Source organism: Micropterus dolomieu, linkage group LG19 (assembly GCF_021292245.1).
Source record: "Micropterus dolomieu isolate WLL.071019.BEF.003 ecotype Adirondacks linkage group LG19, ASM2129224v1, whole genome shotgun sequence".
Taxonomy (NCBI): domain Eukaryota; kingdom Metazoa; phylum Chordata; class Actinopteri; order Centrarchiformes; family Centrarchidae; genus Micropterus; species Micropterus dolomieu.
Genome location: NC_060168.1, coordinates 21,673,343 through 21,697,516, shown reverse-complemented (window position 1 = coordinate 21,697,516; position 24,174 = coordinate 21,673,343). Strand labels below are relative to the sequence as shown.

The 24,174-nt window shown below is 39.7% G+C and overlaps 2 protein-coding genes and 1 non-coding gene across 3 annotated transcripts; 1 reads left to right on the top strand and 2 right to left on the bottom strand.

The window, feature by feature from the left end:
* The first annotated feature begins 39 nt into the window (after positions 1 to 39).
* Positions 40 to 2,125, top strand: sowahd (sosondowah ankyrin repeat domain family d). The gene is made up of 2 exons (XM_046031595.1): positions 40 to 236; positions 491 to 2,125. The coding sequence occupies exon 2, from the start codon at positions 549 to 551 to the stop codon at positions 1,542 to 1,544; it is 996 nt and encodes a 331-aa protein (XP_045887551.1). The 5' UTR covers positions 40 to 236; positions 491 to 548; the 3' UTR covers positions 1,545 to 2,125.
* Positions 2,126 to 2,496: 371 nt separating this feature from the next.
* rpl39 (ribosomal protein L39) lies at positions 2,497 to 5,788 on the bottom strand. The gene is made up of 3 exons (XM_046031597.1): positions 5,632 to 5,788; positions 5,205 to 5,308; positions 2,497 to 2,719 (listed from the first exon to the last, which is right to left on the bottom strand). Exons 1-3 carry the CDS (start codon positions 5,632 to 5,634, stop codon positions 2,671 to 2,673), a joined length of 156 nt encoding a protein of 51 aa, XP_045887553.1. The 5' UTR covers positions 5,635 to 5,788; the 3' UTR covers positions 2,497 to 2,670.
* LOC123958393 lies at positions 3,612 to 3,748 on the bottom strand. The gene has a single exon (XR_006822052.1). It is a non-coding gene; the product is annotated as a small nucleolar RNA SNORA69 (small nucleolar RNA).
* Positions 5,789 to 24,174: the final 18,386 nt, after the last annotated feature.

Below are 24,174 nucleotides of genomic sequence, written 5' to 3'. Positions count from 1 at the left end.
AGGGATTCTCGCTATTGGTTTTCCTGAGATTAGAATGAACTTTGTCTCATTTCCTCTTGTAAAGGAAAGAAGAACCGCGACTTGAATGTGCAGCTCATTATTCGGGGTAAAGCCTCTAAAATTTACAAACTGTACTGGAATCTTGCCCGTAGCGTTTGACCGAGACTGAAGCCTTAATGTTCAACGTCGATTCAGTTGGGAGTAAGTGTGCGCTAAATCCGTGGGTCTGAGAACAGGTGAGTACTCTAGCGTGACTATAACAAACATTGGTCATATTTAAAGTGTTGTGGCATGAAGCATTTACTTGAACCCCTCATAATGCTTTCAAAATGAGGAACTTGGTTCACTTACGCTTAAGACTGGCATGTCTGAGCTTCTCTAAAACGTCTTCACATTTATATTACAAATGTTTCCCTCCTATGACACAGGGATTTAGTCCAGTGGAGGGGGGAAACTGTTCAGTTTATAATTTGACACCTGATCTCTCCAGGGTGTTGTCTAAATAAAGGGAAGTAGCCTTGAACTCGGCGCGGAGGCAGCCAAGCAGCATGTATGAGAGCAGATCGGATGATGCTGGATGTGACTCAACTGGATCGGAACCAGCTGTCAGCAATGCCGACGCCCACGACAGCGGGACATCCAGACAGGGAAGCGTTGTGGAGCGACTTTCGAGATATGGCATGCAGGTCATGCCCAGCGCTTTCCAGCGTAGGTCGAGGCTGCAGAGGCAACAAGAAGTCATTGACAGCTCCGCACAGGGGGGGTTCCAGACTGAGGCTCCGGAGAGAGGCTCGCTCACACCCGCTATGCGTAAGAAATACCTGAAAGAGTTGCTTCTGAGCGACCCATCGCATAGCGGGTTTAGCAGCGTGCTGTCCTCGCAAACTCGCAGTGTGTGCTCCGAGCAGGACGCGGACTGGGCTTTGAATCCGATGGAGCACGCATGGATGCTGTCTGCAGTGGAGGGAAACTATGACACCATACTGGAGTTCATCTCCGCGGACCCCTATCTGTTAACCAGGAAGGATTTCATCAGCGGGTACTCGGTCTTGCACTGGTTGGCCAAGAGAGGACACGACGAGACTTTGCTTAAACTTCTGCGGTACGCGGAAAGTGCGGGGATCCCCGTGAACGTGAACCTGCGAGGCAGCGGCGGGCTCACCCCGCTGCACGTTGCCAGCATGCAAGGTCAGTACATGGTCATCAAGCTGCTGGTCGGAGCGTTCAGTGCCAGCGTCGATGCCATGGACTACAATGGGAAAAGAGCCTGGCAGTATCTGAAGGGAGACGCCCCGCCGGAGATGAAGGAGCTGCTGGGGACCTGGGACGAGGAGCACAGCTGTGGGTGTGCGCAAAATGTCAACAAAAACGCCAACAACAACAGCGCCGGCGCAATGAACTTAACCGCATATGATGAGGTCGACGGTGGAGAGACTGCTGAAGCGAACTCCTTTACCCGGACTAAGAGGAGTGGTGGCAGCTGGAGGTTTGGGTCTTTAAGGAAGCTGCTACCCTCGTTTTCGTTATTTGGAAACAAAAACTGAGTGTTTGGACAGCAGCCTGCAAATATGTGCATTGTTTCACATTCATGGACCCCAACCTTCAGACCTTTACCAAGTCATTACGCTTGCAGCTTTGTCAGCGCAGCAAGAATGTTTCTACTTCTTTAAACAAATTTACACCTGGGTAAAGTGTTTATTTAATAAAGTTTAATTTCTCTCCATTCTAGAGCAACACCACCATGTTTTTTCAGTCCTTAAAAACAGAGTTTCTACTGGAAACGGACTGAAATTCCCACTGTAGTTAAAGATTGTTGTAGGATTTAAGGCAGAAATAATTAATGAAATGGAGATTCACAATGGTTATCTAATGGATAAGAATACTTTGTACATTCAACCCTTCCTCTAAAAATCCTTCAAATTAAACCATTTAAGAATAAGTTATTCTTAAAGGTTGGGAGCCACTGTATCAATTCACCTTAATCCACTCCAAGTCTAGATTGATTTTCAGGGAGTCAGTCATCTGGTTAAATACAAAAACCTGAAGAAAGTACTGGTACTTGAGTACATTTTTCAATTTTGCATCAACTTCCACTGAACCTAGCTTTAATAAACATGATATTGCATGATTGTCTAAACACTTCTTGCTGCTGACCCAGCATGCTCTTGTCAACAACTCAAATGTTAACGATTGCCCTTTAAGTAAACATTTCATAGTTTGTCTTGCTACTAGATTAGCGTTCTTGAATGGCACTGCTGTCTTCAGCACAAGCAACACAGCCAAACTACAAATTACCACAATTTTCCATGAAACAGTGATTTACAAGTTTGCTGTTTGGTTAAGATATTGGAAAACCCCTTCAGTGCTTCTCTTTCTGCAGAGCAGTGTCAGCAGTACCCCTCCCTATGTGATGTTTGCCTCAGAAAAACACTAAGTGGATTGCTCAACTACACATTGTGGTTCAAGGGGGGGGGGGGGGAAGGCAGTACAACATCATTTCAAGTTTGATCACAGATCTTTTATTGTCAAACATGAGCATAACCAGAGTATCTGTACAAAAACAACTGCTGCTCCAGATAACATGGCTCCCTCCCCGCCATCAGGACCAGCAGCTGGAGGTCCTGGCAGATGTTGGAATGGAGGGATGCTGGGATCCAGGAACCCTCATGCTTACAGGCCAAGCTTGGTTCTCCTCCAGTGTCTCCTCTTGGAGTTGTACCTGAAATCAAATGTAAAGACAAACATGTCAAGAGATAACATTTAGACTTTTGGACGACAACTATTAAAAGAAAGAGTTAAACTGTCTGACAGGAAGAGAAAGTAACCGAGGGATTTAATGTATACCAAATATGTCAAGGTTGGAAAATAAAGCTACTCATAGCATTGTTTAGTGATTTAAATCTGCTCCGCATCATGAGCTTGTACGGATTGTAAGCTGTGACTCAAGCAGATCATGCATCTTGTAGAAATGACCTATGTAGTCTGCTAGTTGTGCAGTTCTTGCTATCAAGTTGCATTTCAGTGGCGAATACTTCACTAATAAAAATACATAATTTAGCTATTGGGGAATCCACTTACTACTGAGGTCAGAAACTTGATTTTATAATCATTTTTATAATAATTTGAGCTCAAGCTTTAGCAGTTTTATAAATTTTCTCCCCGTCATGTGGTGTTCTTATTTCCTAGGAGAACTAAACACTAAACTGCGAAGTCCAAAACTACTAGACGCTAATGAAACCATGCTCATTTCAATAAATACAAACTGCCAAATGAAGGGCAGGTTCAAAAGGTTCAGCTGAACCTGTGCAAATTCTGTTGATTTCAGAAGCCACAAACATCCTGATTACAACAGCCTGCATGACACATGGTCAATTGCTAAAGTCACTGCAATAATTAGATTCTTTAGTGAATGTCAAATGTTTTGAAATCTACTCATAAATCCTCCTCTGAAAAAGCTATTTGGAGATGGTATCATTTCTCTCTTTTCCACTGGCACTAAATCATTATGGCAATTATGGGACTTGTTCCAGACCATAGCAATTTCAGAAACAAGCCATACCATGGAATTCTTTCAGGACAGCAATTTAGTAGGCAGATAAGCAGTTTAGGTAAACAGTGTTCAGCTACAGCGCTTCCTGGTCACCACCACAGTGAGCAGGAACAAGAGCTCTGCAGCAGAAAGATACTCTCAGCAGGGTTAATGACAGCACTCTACTGCAATGAAGTGCTGCAATTGCAGACCTGCTTTACATGATATGGAGTTCCTGCTTCTTCCCTGCATTAGTCAGCCAGCCATACCTCTCTGCACTTAAGTCGAGAGTTGACACAGCTCAAAAATGACTACTGAAGTGCAACTTTAAAACCATTGAAAACAAAAGGAAGATTTAACCTACTATAATAATACTCAGTCAAGGTTGTTGCTTCAGTTATTAAGTGAACTTGCTGTGCAAGTAGAAGTACCCAACAGTCCTGCAATAAATCCCACCCTTATAAAAAGGTTAAACTGGAAATTTTTGTATTTATAGTAATTTGAGATTGTGCTTTGTGCTGCTGTTGAACAGAGCTGCAACAATTAGTTGTCAATGAAATTAATCACCAGCCATTTTAAAATCGATTTACCACTGAGTCCTTTTCTTATTATATAAGGTTAAAATTCTGATTTCAGCATCTGAAAAGTGAACATGTTCTGTTTTCTTTACTCCTCTATGACCGTAAACTGAATATATTTGGGTCATGGACAGAAGGACCTCACCTTGGGCCTTGGAAAATACTGATAGTCATTTCACAATTTCTGGAGCCAACTACTAATTAATGAACAGATTAATGGATAATGAAATCGTTAGTTGCAGCCCTACTGTTGAATTGTGTTGCATTACACAAATGCATTTCTAACACCATCATGCCAGTAGGACTTAATGCAGGGCTGTTGTATGAGACTGCTTTGTTTTAACTAGGTGTGCATAGGGCTGGCCGATATGGCCAAAAGTGTTATCACAATAAAACAAATTCATATAATTTGATAGATAATTATCACGATAAATGTCAAATCATTATTTCTTTTAAGTTTATAGTCTGATTTTTGCTCCTGAGTAAAAATTTAGGAAACCAGATGGTTAATTGTGTGGTTAAACTATTCTATATGGTCAGAACTTGACAGACACTTGACACCAAACAGTGGATCACTTCACAAATCTAAGGTAGAACACTGAAAACATGACAAAATCTTTTCAAAAAATGAGTACATCTTATTTTCTAGTCCCTTTTCCTCAACAAAACATCTTAATAGAAAAATTAAGTGCTAATTGATTCTTATTCAAATTAATTAAATCAAACATTTATTGATATATTTAAACATTGTTAAATCGATAGAGGAAAGTATCATTACCGTTTCACTGCCTAGCCCTAGGTGTACACACATTACTGTGACTGAGTTGTAAATGGGAGTATATAGTATGTTACGCAAAGTCAAACGTTACTCAGTGCCTGACAAATCCTGCAGAAGGCTTCAATTGACTAGTAATCTGTTGTGTTGACGATATACAATGTAGTCTGCTGTAGTTATTCCTGATTTTCATAATTGAACACAGCATCTGTGAGCATCTTACTCGTTTTAACAGGACATTAAAAATATGCTTGTTCCATTAGATTGCATTAGTTAGTAAGGTGTACCTAATAAACTGGCAAATGACACATTAGAAACTCACCTGATCTTGTTCCCAGTCTTCATTCTGATCCACTGAGGAATGGGCCTGTTCTGTTTCTGCTTCTTGGCGAGGAAGCGCTTGATTCTGAAAGTCTTGTGGGACGACTACAAACAACAAAGACCACCATGTCAACAAACGTTTCTATCTAATGCGGCATGTCCGCGTATTCAAAGGAATACACATCATGTATAACGTAAAAGTGAACAAGCTAGCAGCTAACGTCTATGAAGAAAGTTGAAAGCTAACATGCGTAGCGCCACAGAGTGGGTACCGGCTAACATCATTAGGCTTTAATATGGTCATAATACATCTTTTTAGATAACATCCAGATTTCTGCAACACCATTATAATATTTATTAATCACTAAATGTGTCGGAGCAGGTTTGAAGGGGCTGCAGACATGGATGTTTAAAGATTTTGTATTTACCATTTTGTCCACAGTCCTTTCCCGACTATGGCGGTGGTCGAAGAGAGAGAAGGAAGTGACGTTGCTCTTTTATCCAATAGGCGTCCACCAAACAGCGACACCGTGTGGACGTTTTCTTTACGTTCATCTCAGGAGATACAAATAATATGTAGCTGCTACTCGAAGATTGAGACACGATGTTTCTCTGGGGTGCCTCTTTGTAAGGAAAAGTAGTCTGAAGAGCTTCTGCTAACTCCTAACTACTTTTCACTGAGTGGTAGAAAGTTCATTTGCTTAAGTACATCATTTGTGTACAATTCTGAAGTAGGTGCACTTTTTATTTGATGCTATTTTATACTTTTACTCCACTATATTTCAGATGTATGTGTTGTACTATTTTATTTATTTATTTACCTGGCTACTGTAGTTACTAATTACATTACAGATAATGACTTTTCCCACAAAACAAACAAAAAGCTAATAAACATACATTGTTATAGATGAAAATGAAAATTGGCTCCATCTCCAGCTACAATATTAAAACTCTGCTTATATGTTAGTGCATAAAATAATATGTTTAAAAAGAGACAAATTGTATAGTTAGTTTTAAGGATGATTCTTAAGTACTTTTACTCAGGTTTTGAATGCAGGATATTTACTTGTAACAGAGTATTTTTACATGTCCATTTTTTCATTTAGCAGACAAATTTATCCAAAGCAACTTACAATTGCTATATATGTCAGAGGTCACAAGCCTCTGGAGCAACTAGAGGTTAAGTGTCTTGCTCAGGGACACATTTGTGGATGTCACAGTGGTAATCAAACCCGGGTCTTTCACACCAAAGGCATGTGTCCTAGCCACTGCATCATCACATACATCCATTGTCAACCGCTTAGCCTGCGTACAGGGTCGCGGGGTCATCGTCACGTTACTACTTATATTGGATTAGATGTGAATCCTGCTTCTGACTCAGTCCTATTTCCCATTACAGATATATTTGGATACTGAAACCTGAAATGAATAGAGTATGTATGTTTATATGAACAGATGAAAATGTTTTGGACTAAAAGTGGATTACCAACTGGGCAAAGTGGGCAGTTGCTCTAAACCCAGAGGTGCCCCAAAAGCCCAAGGTATATTGCATGCCACACGTTTTGGTAATTTTATCTATTGTAAATTTGTCAAGGAATCCACACCACTAAAGTACAATATCAGCTAAAGCACAGTCTGCATTATAAGGCAATTTTGTGGACATCAAAAAATACATATTCCTAATCAAATTAATTAAGGCAGTAGGGGCCCCACAGCAAATTTCTGTCCTAGATTCAAGATTCAAGTCTAATGTCACCAGTTAATCAGGCCTACCCATTGTTATATGGTGGAAGAGGTGAACTACTCCAGTGTTGTAAAATACCTCAAAAGTCCCTAACTATAAAAAAAAAATATATATATATATATATATATATATATATATATATATATATATATATATATAATGCATGGCAATCCATCCAATAGTTGCTGAGTTATTTCCATCTGGACCAAAGTGGTGGAGTGACAAGCCTTGCCATTCCTAGAGCTATGCCTCTAGCGTGGCTAAAAGAAAGGACCACCATTGACCAATCTAATTAACTCCTCCCCAGTCTTGAAATTGTTTTTTATTACTCTGAACAAAGGGTTGATTCAGTGCTGCTGTGCTGGAATGTACAGATGCAACTAATGATCTGAGAACTCTGAGAAACCAGCACACTTATAGGGGCTCCATCTAGTCTAAGAATGAGCATTTCCTTCTTGTAAATGAACTGTGTGGGTATAATTGTTTTTGTGGTGAGAACTGGGAACACAGACGTGTTATTCTGAGCAGAGATCCTGTTACACCAGAGGAGGATCACATGCTTGGCAGGATGACTACTATGAAAAGGCTCTGGTCATCTGCGAGCAGAAAGGCCTTAGCAACAACATTCCCCAGGAGAGGAAGCTGGCAGGGAAAGGGAACAGAATCAAGTTGCTGGGTCTTGATTTCTAAGTGTGATTACATGATGGGGTGTCACATTATTGGGGTTTTTTGTTGCACAACAGGTCCCTGGCTCAGTTTTATTAACATGGACCCATTTCGGTCAAATGTGTTTTCATCTACAGCCATTTGTATGTTCAGTGCATTAAATTTTCTCTGATGAATTTTAGAGATACTTGACATTTAAAACTTTTGACTTATTTATTTGTGTAGATTTTCACATTAAAACTGTCAGTTTTGTTATCTGTCACAGACTATACACATTAATTCTGGTTGTAATTATTTTGTGAAACCTTTTACATTTACTATTTAAACAATGTAAATTGTCTGTCACACAGAAAGTGATGCTTTTTCACATTTCTAGTTCAGAAGAAGACCTGGTTAGTCATGTGGCAGTAGTGACACACAAACATTTTTCAACTTTTAGCTAGAATCTCTGCTGTCTAAAAATGTCTCCACCGTTCGGTCCTCTCTGTGCTTCTGGTATTACAGACATGAAAGCAGCCACAGAGACTCCACTCTTCTATGGACTCGCCTTGTCTGTCAAGCAGCGGCGTTTAATCCGGGACAGTCTTTTGAGTACTCTCAGTAGGATCTGTCTCACGTTAGCTGTTCTTCACATGAACACTCTTCTTAGTTCATGCACTTTTTGTTTGTCTTTAGCTGTTATGCGAATGTGGGCAAGAATTCCCTTATTAGCTTTGGGCTTGGTATTACTTGACATTATTGATTAGTACTGATCTGTATGGAATGTTGTTGTGTCGCCCTAGTGTACATAACTATTTTAGCACATACTACAAAGAGCAAGTAAAGTAAAATCATAGATAAAATTGAGAATGGGAAGATCACAAGCAAGACACAATCTAATATGAACCAAAACCACCAAATAAGAAAATAATAATGAAGTCTAAAAAAAGCAAACAATGCATTATACATTTTATTCAGGATTCCTGTGACAAAGAATGCTTACAGCATGTGCTTTTCAATGAAAGTATCTTCATCATATCTAATTATGTTTAGCATATGATGGACCATGACTATTTATAAAACTGTGATGGGTTTTAGGTCATTGCTTCCTGATTACTGCAGCACAGAGTTGTCATTTTTTAAGAACTGCAATGTTGCCTCATGTGTAGCTCTTTGCCATTAAATTTATGGTGATGTATGCATGGAGTAGACTAATGGACATATAGTAGCAGTCTGGTTTAATGGGTCTCATCTTGTGTGCTTGCCAAACAAAATGCCTGAGATATGTAAAAAGAAAAAAAGGGCTAAAAAAAGAGTGGTGCATATTTGATCTGGTAAGCACTTGAAAACAGGCTAGAAGTTGTGGGGTTATTAATCACAGGACTGTATTCTACGAGTGAGCAATCGTGTGGTGAAGCTAGGTGCACTGTACATTTCATCCCTCTGGAAAGCAATTTATTCGACCAGCTCATTCTGGTGTGTGTGTGTGTGTGTGTGTGTGTGTGTGTGTGTGTTAGGGATCAGAGGTACAGAGAATTGAGTGTGCAGGCATGTACAGTATATGAGCTGAAATATGTCTACATGGTTGGTTTAGGTGTGGATGACATTAATTTCCATGGTGGTTTATTGGTAGGAGAAACAGATGTTTACACTGCCAAAGCAAGTGTGAAATAAAAACATGAAGTTTGTGATTTTGTTATTAAAATAGATATATTTCTCTTCTGCATACACAGAAATAACGTAAGCTTAAACGCAGTTTGCAGGGAGTTTGCATCCCTGAAAGAAGAAAAGGCTTTATCATCACACACACACACACACACACTCACTCTCCCATTCCCAGTCTACTAATTCACTTCAGCTACTGAGCCGTTCCATTGAGATGTCAGAGATGTGTACTCTGGTCCTTCTGTGTGGAAAGAAGGGATGCTCTGTAAATTGATTTTTCCTTGTTGCTGAAACACAAAGCATTTAAGGACGACAGCATAGGAAGCACAAGTTTCTCTTCATCAGCGGATATAAACAGAGAAACAGAGTTGAAGTGTGTTTTAAATGCTGCTATGCTACAAAGCTGGATCGCAAAGGCCTTGAAAGGTCTAGTTTGAGGATTTAAGAAAGGAAATTTTATAGCTGGATGGCCTTTCATTTTTGATTATGTCTTATGTTGATCAATCTTATGTGTTACCCCAAAATAGGCTAATTTGTAGTCATTGTAGGCTAGTCCTTGTGAGAGAAAATATTTTAGAAATGCTGCAGTGGGAACCGTTTTGCTGTTTCACAAGCAAGGACTACACCACAATGATATGTAAAATAGAGGTTTTATAAAAATTTAGAATGTATAGATGATAGAAGATGGATGAATGCATGAAGAAGGGAAAGGGTGATGGTGGAAGAAGGATGTCGCCTGATTGGCTGATCTGGGAGGGTGTACAGAAGACAGGGTGGAGGACACTCATTGTGGGCGTTCCACCAGAAGTGTTTTCACCCAAGCTTATTTCGGACCCCCAGACAGCACATACTGTAGATGAGACATGAGTGAGGCGTGCACCGGATTGAATAGAAAGGGATGAGGGTGGAAGAAATGAGGGGATGAAGGGAGGACGGAAGAGTATATGAAGGGATTTGGGAAGAAAGGATAATAGATAGCCTGGGTGATTATTGGTGTGGTTTAGGCGAGGCCCCACTCCCTAACCTAATTAACAAATAGACTTGATTTAAATAATTTGCTTATAGTAATCAAGTACTCAGTTTACACAGTTCATTTTCAGGCTTTTCATAAATGACAACATGTGGTAGAAAATATGTTTTTAATTTTAATAATAAGTAGGTTTTCAAACTCTAGATATGATCTCTAAGAAGTTTTCACTTCATTCAGATTATTTATATATGCCTAATATGTAATAATTTTTGTTATAAAAATCATTATCAACATGCATCAGTGCTGTATTACTTTATTATGTACACCAGTACAATTGCTTGGTAACAAAATAGCTAATCAGCCAATCACATGGCAGCAACTCAATGCATTTAGGCATGTAGACGTGGTCAAGACAACTTGCTGAAGGTCAAACCGAGCATCAGAATGGGAAAAAAAAGGCATGACTTTGGCATGGTTGTACAGTAGGTGCCAGACGGGCTGGTCTGAGTATTTTAGAAATTGCTGATCTACTCTGATTTCCACGCACAACCATCTTTAGGGTTTACAGAGAATGGTCCAAAAAAGAGAAAATATCCTGTGAGCGGCATTTGTGTGGACGAATTTGCCTTGCTGATGTCAGAGGTCAGCAGAGAATGGACAGACTGGTTTGAGATGACAGAATGGCAACAGTAACTCGAATAACCACTCGTTACAACCAAGGTAAGCAGAATAGCATCTCTGAACGCACAACACAACAAACCTTGAAGCAGATTGGCTACAGCATCAGAAGACCACAACGGGTGCCACTCCTGTCAGCTAAGAACAGGAAACTGAGGCTACAGTTCACACATGCTCACCAAAATTAGACAACTGAAGATTAAAAAAACCTGGTCTGAGTGTTGATTTCAACTGCGACATTCAGGTGGTAGGGTTAGAATTTGGCGTAAAAAACATGAAAGCATGGATCCATCCTGCCTTGTATCAATGGTTCAGGCTGGTGGTGGTGTTATGGTGTGGGGCAATATTTTCTTGGCACCTACCTGAGAATTGTTGCTGACCATGTCCATCCCTTTATGACCACAGCTAACCCATCTTCTGATGGCTGCTTCCAGCAGGCTAATGCACCATGACACAGAGCTCAAGTCATCTCAGTCTGGTTTCTTGAAATGACAATGAGTTCACTGCACTCCAGTGGCCTCCACAGTCACCAGAACTCCGGTTCAATCCAAAAGAGCACCTTTGGGATGTGGTGGAATGCGAGATTTGCATCATGTATCCGCAGCTGACAAATCTGCAGCAACTGCGTGATCCTATTTTGTCAATATGGGCAAAGTCTCTCAGGAATTTTACACCTTGTTGTAGACGACACGTCTATCTTCAGCTGTAATATCCTCAATAAAGGAAAAACAATTGCCTAAAAAATTTTATTATAAAATCAAAAGAGACATAACATGCTAATAGTTACCTGAAGAGGTTCATTTCCAGTCTTTATGCTAAGCTAAGCACACTGGCTGCTGGCTTCATATTTATCGTCTAGACATTGTACATTAAGTTCCTCATTTAACTCGAGAAAATAAAGTCTTTCCAAAACTATGTCACAGAAAAGTGGAAAATAGATGTCTGAGTGCATACATGTATATGTACAGTCAATACTGTTGACTACAATATCAAATCAATATTCAGTTTTTCACCTATTCACAGTTTTAACCGTTATGTAATGTTTTTGTGCTCAACTATGTTTAGTGCTTTGCTGATTTGATGACACTCAGTCCTTCTATGGCCACACCCCTCATCCACCATACCAGTGATGGAGATGTGAATAATGAATATCTGAAAATAAAGGTTAGTGCCTTGTGGTTGTATCACTGTGCTGATACAACACAGTTATCATTGTTTATTACATTTTGATTTCTCCATGAGTAAAACATCTATTTCTGAAAGTAGCTGAAGCTTAAAACAAATTAAAATCAAACTGCAAGAAAATGACAAACAATGGCACAGACAAATAGCAACTGTTTTCAGAAATGCAGCGTTTGTGTAAGAATGTGCTCTAATGAGACTGAGTGAAATAAACATGATCAAGTCTGACTTGAGGCCAACAACAAAGACCAGCGCTGCATCGAGTAATGAAGTCTGTTACAGCTAACATCATCTCAGCACTCTGTACTGTGACAGCTTCTTTGCTTCTTTTTTTTAAGCATCATGACATTATAGATTATAGATATTTGTGACTTTTTTTCTCACTCCAACAAAGACAAACAACTGCAAAGTGAAGCTGACTTACCTCAAGGCATCTAAACAGACTCCAGAGACTTAATCTTTCATTTTTTAAATGATTATCACTTGGACAAAGATGTTGAAACGTCTGTGCTAAATACTGACTAAAATAATGACTGATTGTATTAGAATTCATACACTGGCAAAAAATGTCCAAGGAGTCACTTTTCGCTGCTGTTAACTTCTCACGATGCCACTCCAAGCTACAGTACAGCGTTTACTTAGCAGACACCAGTACTTGTATGAGACTTGTAAGTGTGTCAGGAACCAAACCAGGAGAAATGAAAAACAAAACGTAACAACATTTAAAGTACAGTACAGTCAGGGCTTTTGTTTCTCATATCAGGAGATGGCTGACTTTCACAAATACTTCTGTATGTTCACAATAAAGAGGAACAAAGTCTTAAACAATCAGATAGTCAAATTTAGAGCTGTAGCAAACACTTATTTTTTTATTATTCATTAATCTGTTGATAATGTTTACATTATATTTATTATTGTTCAGTCAATAAAATGTAAGAAAATACTGAAATATACAGACCATGCCTTCAAATTGCATATTTGCTTGATGAATGACTTAAACAATAAATTCAGTATCAAAAGTGGTGTGAATTAATTTCCTGTTGATCAAATAACTGATTAAATACTTTAGCAATTTAGCACTAGTCTAAATCACACACAAAGTTCAAATAAAAAAAGACCTCTAGAGTAAATTTTAACCGGGTCTACACAGGAGACTAGTTTTGAAGTCATTTGGTCATAATACTTAGTTTTGATTAAATTTGACCTGATGATGGTGCTTCATTAAAAGTTTTTAGATCTCCAACATTACAGTTCATCTTGAGTCGAACATTAATGTCTGTAGTAAAGATGTTGTTAAGATATTACAGTCCAGAGTGGTGACCGACATTGCCTTCCCTAGAGGCTAAAAATACACAATACATGGACTAATACAGAATATATAAACAACTTCTTAATGTTCCTTATTAGATCTGAGCCTCCAGAAAATATTCTTAGGAGTGGCCAGATGGGGCCACTGAAAAACCTGGGGTGGCACACATTATGCAGTATATAGACTAGTTGAAAACTACGTAAAAAAATTAGTTATGGAATCACAGTAGGGCTGCAACGATTAGTCGATGTAATCGGCGATGTCGACTATAAAAATTCGGCGACGTGAAATTTAGTTGTTGACGCATCGTTACAGAGAGGGTATTTAAGGGAGCAATAGCAATCTTCTTATTAAGAACATTTCTGGTTGTTCATTTCTAACTGCAACGTACTACAGGAAGTGCTGGGGGCAGTACCGCTTCAGAGAAAAGTGTATCCCATAAGTTTTTTTATTTGTGGTGGCCCGTAACAATATCAACGCTGAGCGCCACATACTGAAATCGATTTATTTTGCTACTACGACCCTTTTAAAATCGTATTTGATTTTAGATCAGCGCCGTAGCGCACTCGCGCAGCACATCTCACTCTCATAAACACCGCAGCACAAATCTGACCAACACAACGCTGTCAATGTCTGAGACAAGTTATTAGTAATGAGTAATGGTTTAAAGTAAATCAAGGAAAGCAGCCCAAAATCACAGACTGATATGCTTTGGTTTCTTATTTTACAGTTAATGTTACTAATTGTCTAATGTCCATACACTAAAACCACTTCAGTTAACATTTTGAGTTCCATAAAAATCCTGTTTTAATGTGTTAATTGTATCTGTAGGTGTTAGACATTTGGCAGTACATCCAACCGGCCTCACAACCGCAGACCATGTGTAACCACACCAGCCCAGGACCGCTACATAAAGGGGTCTGTGCAAAGTTGTGTAATTATTTATTAACCATACCATTCCTTAAAAAAGGTTTCAAAACATATATGCCAGTAAAACTACAATACTCTCTCTTGCTACTGTGTTTTTAACATGTCGATAAACAGCATGGCTCCACAAAACACACACAGAGAGAGAGAGAGAGAGAGAGAGAGAGAGAGAGAGAGATGAGTTCATTTACACAAGTTACAGTACCACTGTCACAAACCTAAATTAAGAATGCAGTTTTAGGCCGACACAACCAAGCTCAGACCAAATGAGCCTACATGCCGTAAGCAAACAGCAGTGAGCTCAACACCACTGAATTCTCCAACAACGCGCACAGACAAGGTTTTAGGGATCCAGACCCTTTATATAGCTGCTTTTCACAGAGATCCTGCAATCAAAAGGGAGAGAATGTGCCAACATATATCCCATTCCTGGCTCCGTACCTTCCACACAATGCAGCGAGCCAGCATACTGCCATAATAAAAACTTCTAAAGTCAACTTCTGGACTCTAATCACTTTCCACGTTTAAAGAGTTTAATAAAAGTTACAATCCGACTGTCAGTGAACTCGTAGCTGTTTTCCTCCACCTGTTTGCTGCTCAATGGAGCACCTGTTGTGCAGCAAAGTTTACCCTTTAAAGTAACGTTAAGCTCAGTTTCACAGCATCGTACAGGTGACTCCCGCTGTTCTCATGTTTTGTAATCCTCTCAGAAAGATGAAGATGAAAACAGTCACAGGATGGTCTCCCTTGAAGCCAAAGGCGCTTATCAGGTCACGCAAGGCACAGTGGGACAGTGTCCGTTTGACGTTAGCTTGCTATTAGCGATGGTGCTAACCTGTTGCCATCTGCAGACTAGTATAGCTCTTATACACAGTAATAATACACAAAACTGTGTAGCAGTGTGACAAACTTATTATAAACTAGCCAGACTACTGACTGTCTGTATATTAATTAAATGACACTTTTCTGTCTTCTGCAGCTTTTCGCTAAGTTACCTCCAGAGAAAAGCACACACTGGCAGCAGCCTGTTCACCCATAACTCCGATCTGCTCTGCCTGTTAGGCCCACCAATCACAATTAGAAATGTGATAGGCTTCTACATAAATGAAACGGAGGCCTCTTTTAAAAATAAACATCAAAGTTCATCACAGCTCAGGGTCAGAGGTTAGCCTCTTAAACACTTATATGCTGCTAAGCACATTTTAACTCAAACCCAGGAGTTACATACTGTGTGTGTGTGTGTGTGTGTCTGTGTGTGTGTAGCATTTTATGCCAATCCCCCCTTCCCGCCCCCCTGGCGGCTGCTGAGTTGGAAAGTGGCACCATTACTGAAAAGGTTGGAATATCTAGTAAAGAAAATAAAAATTCAAAAGGTAAGCTCAGTAAACTATGTTATCTCTCCACTGACATAGAAACTGGTCGATGTTGAATGAATCGCAGATCACTGACTCTGTGTTCGCTCGACTGGGCTTTCCGTTTGGAGTAGGACTTCAGCCAGACAGATGCTTCCAGGTGGAAGTGGACCACAGAGCAGTGCAGTGTTTCTGGAGCACTGCCACCAAAAGCTCCACCTGAATCGACCTGCATGACACCCCACAGAGGAAGACAACTCTACTGGCCTCCCTGACCACCCCACAGAGCTGCTGCTGGATCAATAATTAACTTTAAATGCGTAGCTGGCATCGACGGTTTGATGGGTGAAGATTTATGCATTGTGAACAATCTGATTGGTCCCCATGTGTTAGGAAAGATAAATTGATGCCAGAAAAGTAACTGTATTCTTTTTTAAATAGTAATTGCTACACTTGGCTGCTTATCCACAGCATCTCTGCCACTGGCAAATCTCCAAGAGCTCTCTTTCAAGTGCTCCATGGGAATTTCTTTTTGCTGTATCTAAATAATTCAGATATGACAACCAATTCTGATAATTACATTCATTTATTTAAAAGGGGCATTTTGATTTTTGTGTCAAATTGGTAACTGTATGTCTAGACTGTGGCCACTTTTATGCACACCTGTAAAACTGTATGCAATCTAATACAGTTCAGTTCATAGATTTGACCTTTTACCTTTTTTTACTTAAATCTGCCTGCTGGGCTGAAAACCTTGAGTTAAGAGCAGTGAGAGTGAACCAGCTTAGTAAAGTTGCAGGCTGTGGTGCCAAAACAATTAGCTCACAGTCGCTAAAATGCTTCCTTAGAATTGTGGGGGAACAACAGAGTGATAATTGTCTGTGGGTCTGAGACACCTTTCACATTACATTTAGTGCCATTGTAAGTATAACAATATTGATTAGTACAGCTTTAAACAGGAAAATATGTGATTAAAAATATGTTCATAATATGTACAGAGAATGTACTCAGAGAATAAAAAAAAATGCATTGGCCTGTAAAAGGCAGAACTGCAAAAGCCACAGCCTCACAGTGGGAGGGATTAAGCTAGGTAATTGTTGCAGCTGAGTAATTAACTGACTTTGTGAAAACCTGGAATAGAAAACCTTTGTCATTTGCTTAATTGTCTCGAGAAGAAAATGGTGTCAGTTTTAGCATCGCCCTTACCACTAAGCACTTTAAAATTGTTTACCATTTCAAATGCTGCCTTCTGTGATCCTTGACTGGAGACAAAATAACAGTTTTCTGTATGATACCAAACACATTAAAATGTTATGGTACTGAGTAAATAATCTCCACTTTTCACACTTTTCTATTTGTCATCTCTGTCTAATAGAAATGAGTATGACTGGAGATTAAGGAAGTTATCATGTCCATCTGTGCTACTACTGGAGTGTGACCAGTGAAACAATGTATTCACTATGATGACATCCCAAACTGCCATTCATGGATGTTCAGTGAAAATGTATATTCTGACTCTTCCAGTTATGGGATTCCTCTTCTTGTCTGGTTGCAGCTCTGACTGACAGGGACGAGATCAGAGTCCAGATCAAGCCTCTGTTTTGTGCAATGATGGACGGTGATAACATGTTATTACCACCCCCATCTCTTCCCCACTTCCTGTGATTCATCCACTAAATAAGCACTCAACTTTTAAAGAGCCTTGGGATAGACAGATGGACAGATGGGTTTTGAACACGTTAGAGTGACTGTCACTGTCTTCTGTGGTGCTGTCGTTCTGCAGAGCTGACACTTTATTCCCAGTCTTACTCTTTCTTTCTTTTCTTTCTTTTCCTCGCACCACTGATGTTCGGTCCGTACTCCCCGTCTCTATGCAGGCTCCTTCACCTTTGCCTCAAATACAAATAAACAGTTGCACTCAAATCCCACTTAAGATTCTGAGCCCAGGCTGCCACTTATTTTCCAGAGGACTGGATCAAATAAGGCCAAGGGCTGCTTGCAGGGAAGGGGCACCTCTGTTTCAATGCACGGCCTTGAAAACACAACACTATAACCATAGTACATTACTGTGCATGCTAGTATTGGCTCTCTTGACACGTATCAAAAAAAATAACACCAAAAAAACAAGCACAAAAAGAGCTGTTCTGACCTTGGTTCCCGAGGTTAAATACTTGTATTGTAAGAAAAAAAACACATACACTCCTACGGCTTTTCATTCAGCCTCCAGAGGCGTATATTGAATTCAATAGATCTCCTGTTACTAAAAAGTATAATAATTGTTCTCTGTTCATGGTAATAAGATTAGGAAATGTGCATGTAAGCGGTTTTATTCCTATGGTTACTTACCGACTATTTAATCAAACTCAGACACTAATTCACATTTGATGAGTTCATATGAGTGTAATGCAAAAGCAAATTAAACATGTTCATTCCTCACTTCTATTCCACACAGTGTAATTAGCCTCTTTTTATTAAGACTGGTGATATGTTATTATCTTCAGACAGTATGGTGGGCATCAGTAAAATGTGTCTCCATATACAGTGTGACACTGTTGATAAGAACAGATTTCTTTCTTAGCACACTGAAAGACTTGTATTATGTCAGTAGTTCTAAAATTTGTTCTGATGCTGCATAAAAAGCAGCTCAGTGATCTGAATTGGTGCTTCCATGATGAAGTTCAGCAGTAAGCAGAAAGCAAATACGTTATGTATTTATTACATTAAATTGTGGCATACAAGTGAATGCTAAAAGTGAAAAAAAGCTAAATATGTGTGATGGTTTGAAATGTAATGTGACTAGATGTGTGTCTGATGTGTGTTCAGACAGAATGCAAAGCAAGGCAGCATGATTATACCCAAAATTAAGTGTAAAATGATTATACCTGATTTTCCTGAAGCAATGCAAGTTAAAAAACTTACAGAATGTCTGATAAACTGGCTGTTTGGGGCAAATAAACACAAACAGTCCAGCAGTCAAATTTGCATGCATGATGCAAAATTTGCTTCGCTGAAGACACCTTCAGAACTCCATCAGAATCTACATTGGAACTTTTACATTTGGTAACTCTTAACATGTACCCCATTTTTGGGTCCAAACCCTGCAAAAAAAAAAAAAAAAGTATCTTACATCAAATGTATGTTGTTCATGGTCTTCAGACAGTGAATCCCTAATGAGCTTGAATATTTTGGTCCAGACTGAAATATCGTAATGAATTGCTATGAAGTTTGGTGATAGCTTCACCTTTCATCTGGCACCATTGTCACATCAAAATGTCGTATTGTCTCTCAGGAGTTAGAGCAGGTTCTCCATTAATTGCAGGGTTGGCGATTCGATCCCCGGCATCTCCTGTCGTCAGGAGCAAAATGCTAAACCCAAAGTTGCTTGGGATAGGTAGCTTTGCCATCATGAATTTGTGAATGTGTGTGTTTGAATGGAAGGCTATCATGCTGACTTTGGCATATGGGTCAAATCTTCAAGGTGCCTCAGTACAGCCTAACATAGCCACCAGTACAGCTGTATGCACTCCTGTTTCAAAATAACCAGCTGGTGTTGCAATGATATTGGGATCTGGAAACGCTTTGCACAGTACAGTTGTGAGGATGTCTTACAGTTTGTCAAGGCTGAGTGAGGATTTAATCAGATACCATCCCAAATAACAAAAGAAACCTCACTTCCTCTACTAGTTAAAGGGTAAAATTCATCAATAACAAGAAAAGTCCAGCCATTGCTCATTGGGAATTATTACACTTTTTTAAAAAATCGGTTCAGTGCAAGCATACATCAGCACTGCTCGTTGATTCCCTTACCTTATTGCCTACTTCTTCAATTGGCCTCATGGGAAATCTATAGCTGCACCATATTAAGAAAAACCCCATGCTTCAGGAGTGTAGTCCTACTTCTGCTGACTCATAAAAATGATACAGAGGTGCTGCTGACATCAGCTAAATGTAATTCTATTAGAGCGCCCATTTGTTGTTGGGTTTCACTGCAGCTTTATTCAGTTGTCTAAATGACCCTTCATTTATTTTAGAGCCCTGTTGGGAAAGAGGGCAACACCCCAGCACTCTGGATGATACTCCGGAAGCCGAGCCATCAGAGCTCAACTGACAGATCGAGCTGATGCATTTTCTCTCCACCTCTTCTCTTGCATTTCCCTCCACTCTGTCACTAATGCATGAGACGTTCTCTCATTCTCTGGCTGCAAATGGAGCTCTTAGCTGCTGCTTTCAAAATAGATTAGGTGGGTTTTCTTTCCAAATGTTTCCTGTTGTAGCCCTGGTATGGACATTAAATCTGTGTCACATATGGAATTTTAGCACAATGCTGTATGTTCAAATATATCCATAATTCATGGCTGAAGTAACATTTCAGTCCTTTGTGGGGGTCTTATTTCTTGGCCACAGAAATACCATTGTCAGTTAAGAGCTGTTAAACAAGAGTCTATGGGCAGAATGATGTTTTTTTATCATGTTTTACACTCAGTTGGATGTCTTGTCATTGGTAACACCCACATATTTTCAAATACTTGAAAGTATGCAATTGTCTGCCTCTTTAAGCTTTTGACACTACACCATTTACAGCTTATCTTGTTGACTTTTACAGTATGTACTTTCCCCAGATTTTCCACAATACATGTCTTCCTTCATCTCTCATTCTCTTTCTCACTGTCTGACTTGTTTTTATTTCCTTCCATCACTCTCTCAATAGCTTACTATTCTTGCTCTTCATCTCTTTCCCCTAGTGGGTCTGAGTCGTGAGCAGTAACAGGTGGCCCCTGACAGGAAGTGGGTTGACTCGTGCTTCAAGTAACCCTTTATTCTTGTGGCTCTCCAAGAGAAAAATACTCCCTGCTGTGATATGGCATCTCTGTGGGCCCAATTGTTGTTGTTGCTTTTCTCAATGCAATAAAGACAGCACATTGCAGCTGTTCACCTTCAAACACCCATTGTTCCTCTCTGTCTTGCAGTTACTCTTTCTGCCCCTTTTCCCCCTTAATGAATTACAAGGGAGAATAAATGCTATATTTTTGGGGGGTGTTATTTCAAGCTTTAATTATGATAAGACAGTTACGAGAGACAAGAAACATGGGACAGAGTGAGAAAAAAGGGGATGTGACATGCAGCAAAGGCTGCGGGCAAGACAAGAACCCTGGTTGCCGCATCTTCACAACATCTTCAAATGCTGGAAGGTACCAGTCCAATGACAGGTGTACTGGACTTCAAGTTTGTTATGTAAGTCACTAGACGTTTAACACATGGTTAACATTGCGAAATGGTCGTAGTTTGGTTAGGTTTAGGCAACAAGATTACTTGGTTAGGTTTAGGAAAGAATCATGGTTTGGGTTAAAATAAGTCACCTACGAAAAGTTATTAGGGCCCGAGCATGAAACATGTGAGGACCTTATTGAAACTGAAGGAATTTTTGTTTTTCCCGAATGAATTTTTCATCATTTTTTTGTGCCCTAAACATGCCTGAAATGAAACTTTGCACAAAATTAAAACTTGGTAAAAATGTATGTGTCGCTCGCTAGCACCCCCTAAAAATCAGCCCCTGGGCTGCGTTTCACCAAATTGTACGAAATCTTTATGGTAGATGTATCACGTCCAGAACCTATAGTCCAGACCTACAAAAAAGCCTCTGGGAGTGATGCCCTAAACCCAACAGGAAGTCAGCTATTTTGACCACATACACTTTAAAACTCAGAAAAGACTTTGATGCTATGTGGTGAAACTTTTCGCAAAACGCCGTGTCCGTGGCGTGGCTTTCTGTTGGAACCAGTATGTATATAAGTTATTTTATATTTACTCTCGCTCATGCAATCTGAAACAAGAGATATATATATATATCAAGACGTGTACTAATGCAAGTGTGCAAGTCTGTCTGCAGAAATGTACTGACAGGAAGTCTACAGCAGATGGTGTGACTGAAGGAAATGACACACGGAGCAGACAACTGAAATAACAGGAACCTGTCCTGGCCCTGAGGAGCGACTGAGCTTAACGTACATAGTTCCTGGAACAGTACTGTACAATAATGTATGTCACGTTGATCACGTTTCATGTTGCTGCTGCACCCCCTTTCCCCTTAGAGCAGCAACATGCATGTAACTAGGGAATATAATAAAAAGAGAGGAAACGGAAGAGATACTTCAGAGCGGTTGGAGTTTGAAACTGAGTGCATCTCTGTCCGTTCTCCTCGCGAGTAAAAAGCCATTAACTCTCTTGTCTTTCTTCCTTGTCTGATATTATAGGTGTATGAACCTGACACTTGAACCGAAGTTTGATGTTTTGCCATGAAACAGGAAGTTGTTGTAATTTCACTGCACATGCTCAGATCTGTACCAGATATCACTTGTTTGATAAGGGTCGCATCTACAGGCCAATATTCAGTCAAACTCATAGCACCACCTACTGGTCACAGGAAGTGAACGATGCACTGTTGCAATGTTTCATTGAGATGCACAAAACTTTTGTTGCATATGTATCATCCCAAGAAGCACAAAAAAGCCTCCCGGAGCTATACCCTAAACCCAACAGGAAGTCTGTATCCCATTTTTGGCTGTTAATAATATGGGTCGTAATAAGCTGCTGCATGTTTTCTGGTGAGGGCTGGCTTTGAGTTTTAAATGCATATTTTTTATTAACAAAGATCACCTGTCATTCTAAAATATCCAGTAGTGTGTCTTTTTTCTCAAACTGTCGGTTGAGGTTGTGTTTTTGTATTTGGCACACTTTTCTTCACCATGCTCATACTGAAAACTATTTTTACCTACGCTAGCAGTGTGGCTCTAGGGATGTTGGTCTCTCAGCCATTTTGGTGGTCCACCACTTTGACTCGGACTAAAATATCTCAATAACTATTAGATGGATTGCCAATTAATTTCTCAATAAATTTATGGTCCACAGAGGAATCCTACGGACTTTAGAGTTCCTCTGACTTTTCCTCTAGAGCACCATGAGAATGACATTATTAGGTTTTAGTGAAATGTCGCCACAACTATTGGATGGATTGCCATGAAATTTGGAGCAGATGCTCATGCCCCCCTCAACATGAATTGTAAATACTTTGGTGATCCCATGACTTTTTATCTAGCCCCATCATCACATAAAAGTTTCCGTTTGTCCAATAGTTTGGTTTATGACCAAATACCTGAAAAACTAATGACATTCTCATCAGCCTCAGCTGATGTGTCTTCACTGCTAATTAGCAAATGATAGCATGGTAACATGCTAAACTAAGATGATTGACATGTTAAATATTATACCAGCCAAACATCTGCATGTTGGCATAGTCACTGTGACAGTGTTAGCCTGCTGATTTTAGCACTGAGAGCATCTAGCATGGCTGTCTTGTCATGTCCGTTTCTGTTTTTGCATGTATGAAAATTGAGTGGGGTCTTTTGTCTTCAAGGGGTTGGAATCTTTGATGCTTCCTATACCAAATAACAACAATCCTTGAGATCAGTTTAGATGAATTAGTTGTGCTGAGCTCCAATTTCTGTCTTTACTTATACTTATATTTATTACACTATATTTCTACCAAAATTCATGCGTATCTCTGATTTGTTGTCATTCTCTTTATGGGGTGTATAAGAGCAAAGGAGAAAGCTATTCTATGTGAAATTCAGGCACCGTTTAACATATTTTTTTATTTCCTAAAGGCAAGTGTATGCACCTCTCAAAGCAAGGACATTTGTTCACTGACACACATGGTTATTGTTTTCCCTCAGCTGGAAACATCAGATCCTTAAGGATATTAAAAACTGTGGATACTTTCATAAGCAGACCCAGAGGAACAGGCAGCCTCGATGCTGTAGATAGTTGTAATGAAAGAAAGTAGTCAATTGGCTGTAACACCTTTCTCTATCCCTTTGACTGTCATGTTCATACCTGACCTATATACAATATACAGTCATCCATACAATAAGAAATTACAGTGCGGAATTGCCTGCCATTTTAATTTGAACTTCAGAGATTAGATTTCAAGAATGCCAAGCAGATATATAAAGCAAGTGGGAAGGAAAGATCAATGAAATGTTTGCAGTATAAGAGATAAACATGTCAACACGAATGTGATAATTGTTGTTGTTAAGATTCACAGTAATACTTAATTGAACTGCTGCTATCAGGCAATAATAAACCCAAAGTAATTTGCTAATGTTGAGCAAAACATAAAATTGTTTTAGATTTGTTTTAACTGACCCAAGAGCAAACAGAGTCGCAGGTGGATGTTAGGATAAAAGTCTTTTAATCACAAAAAGGTAATGCTGTGGTATAGGGGACAGCGTGTTAGGCGATGACACGTGGAAGGCAGGCAAGTGAGTGATGAGGATGGCCGAATCATAGTGGTCTAAGTAGAGGCAGTGCAGGATTGTGGATAGCATGGGAGACACTGGCACCAGAGTTCTGCAACACAGGGGGAAAAAAACGTGACGTAGATAAAACCTTTTTATGCTGGCTAACTGTCCAGACCAACCTTCATCTTGGTATCTGGTTTTA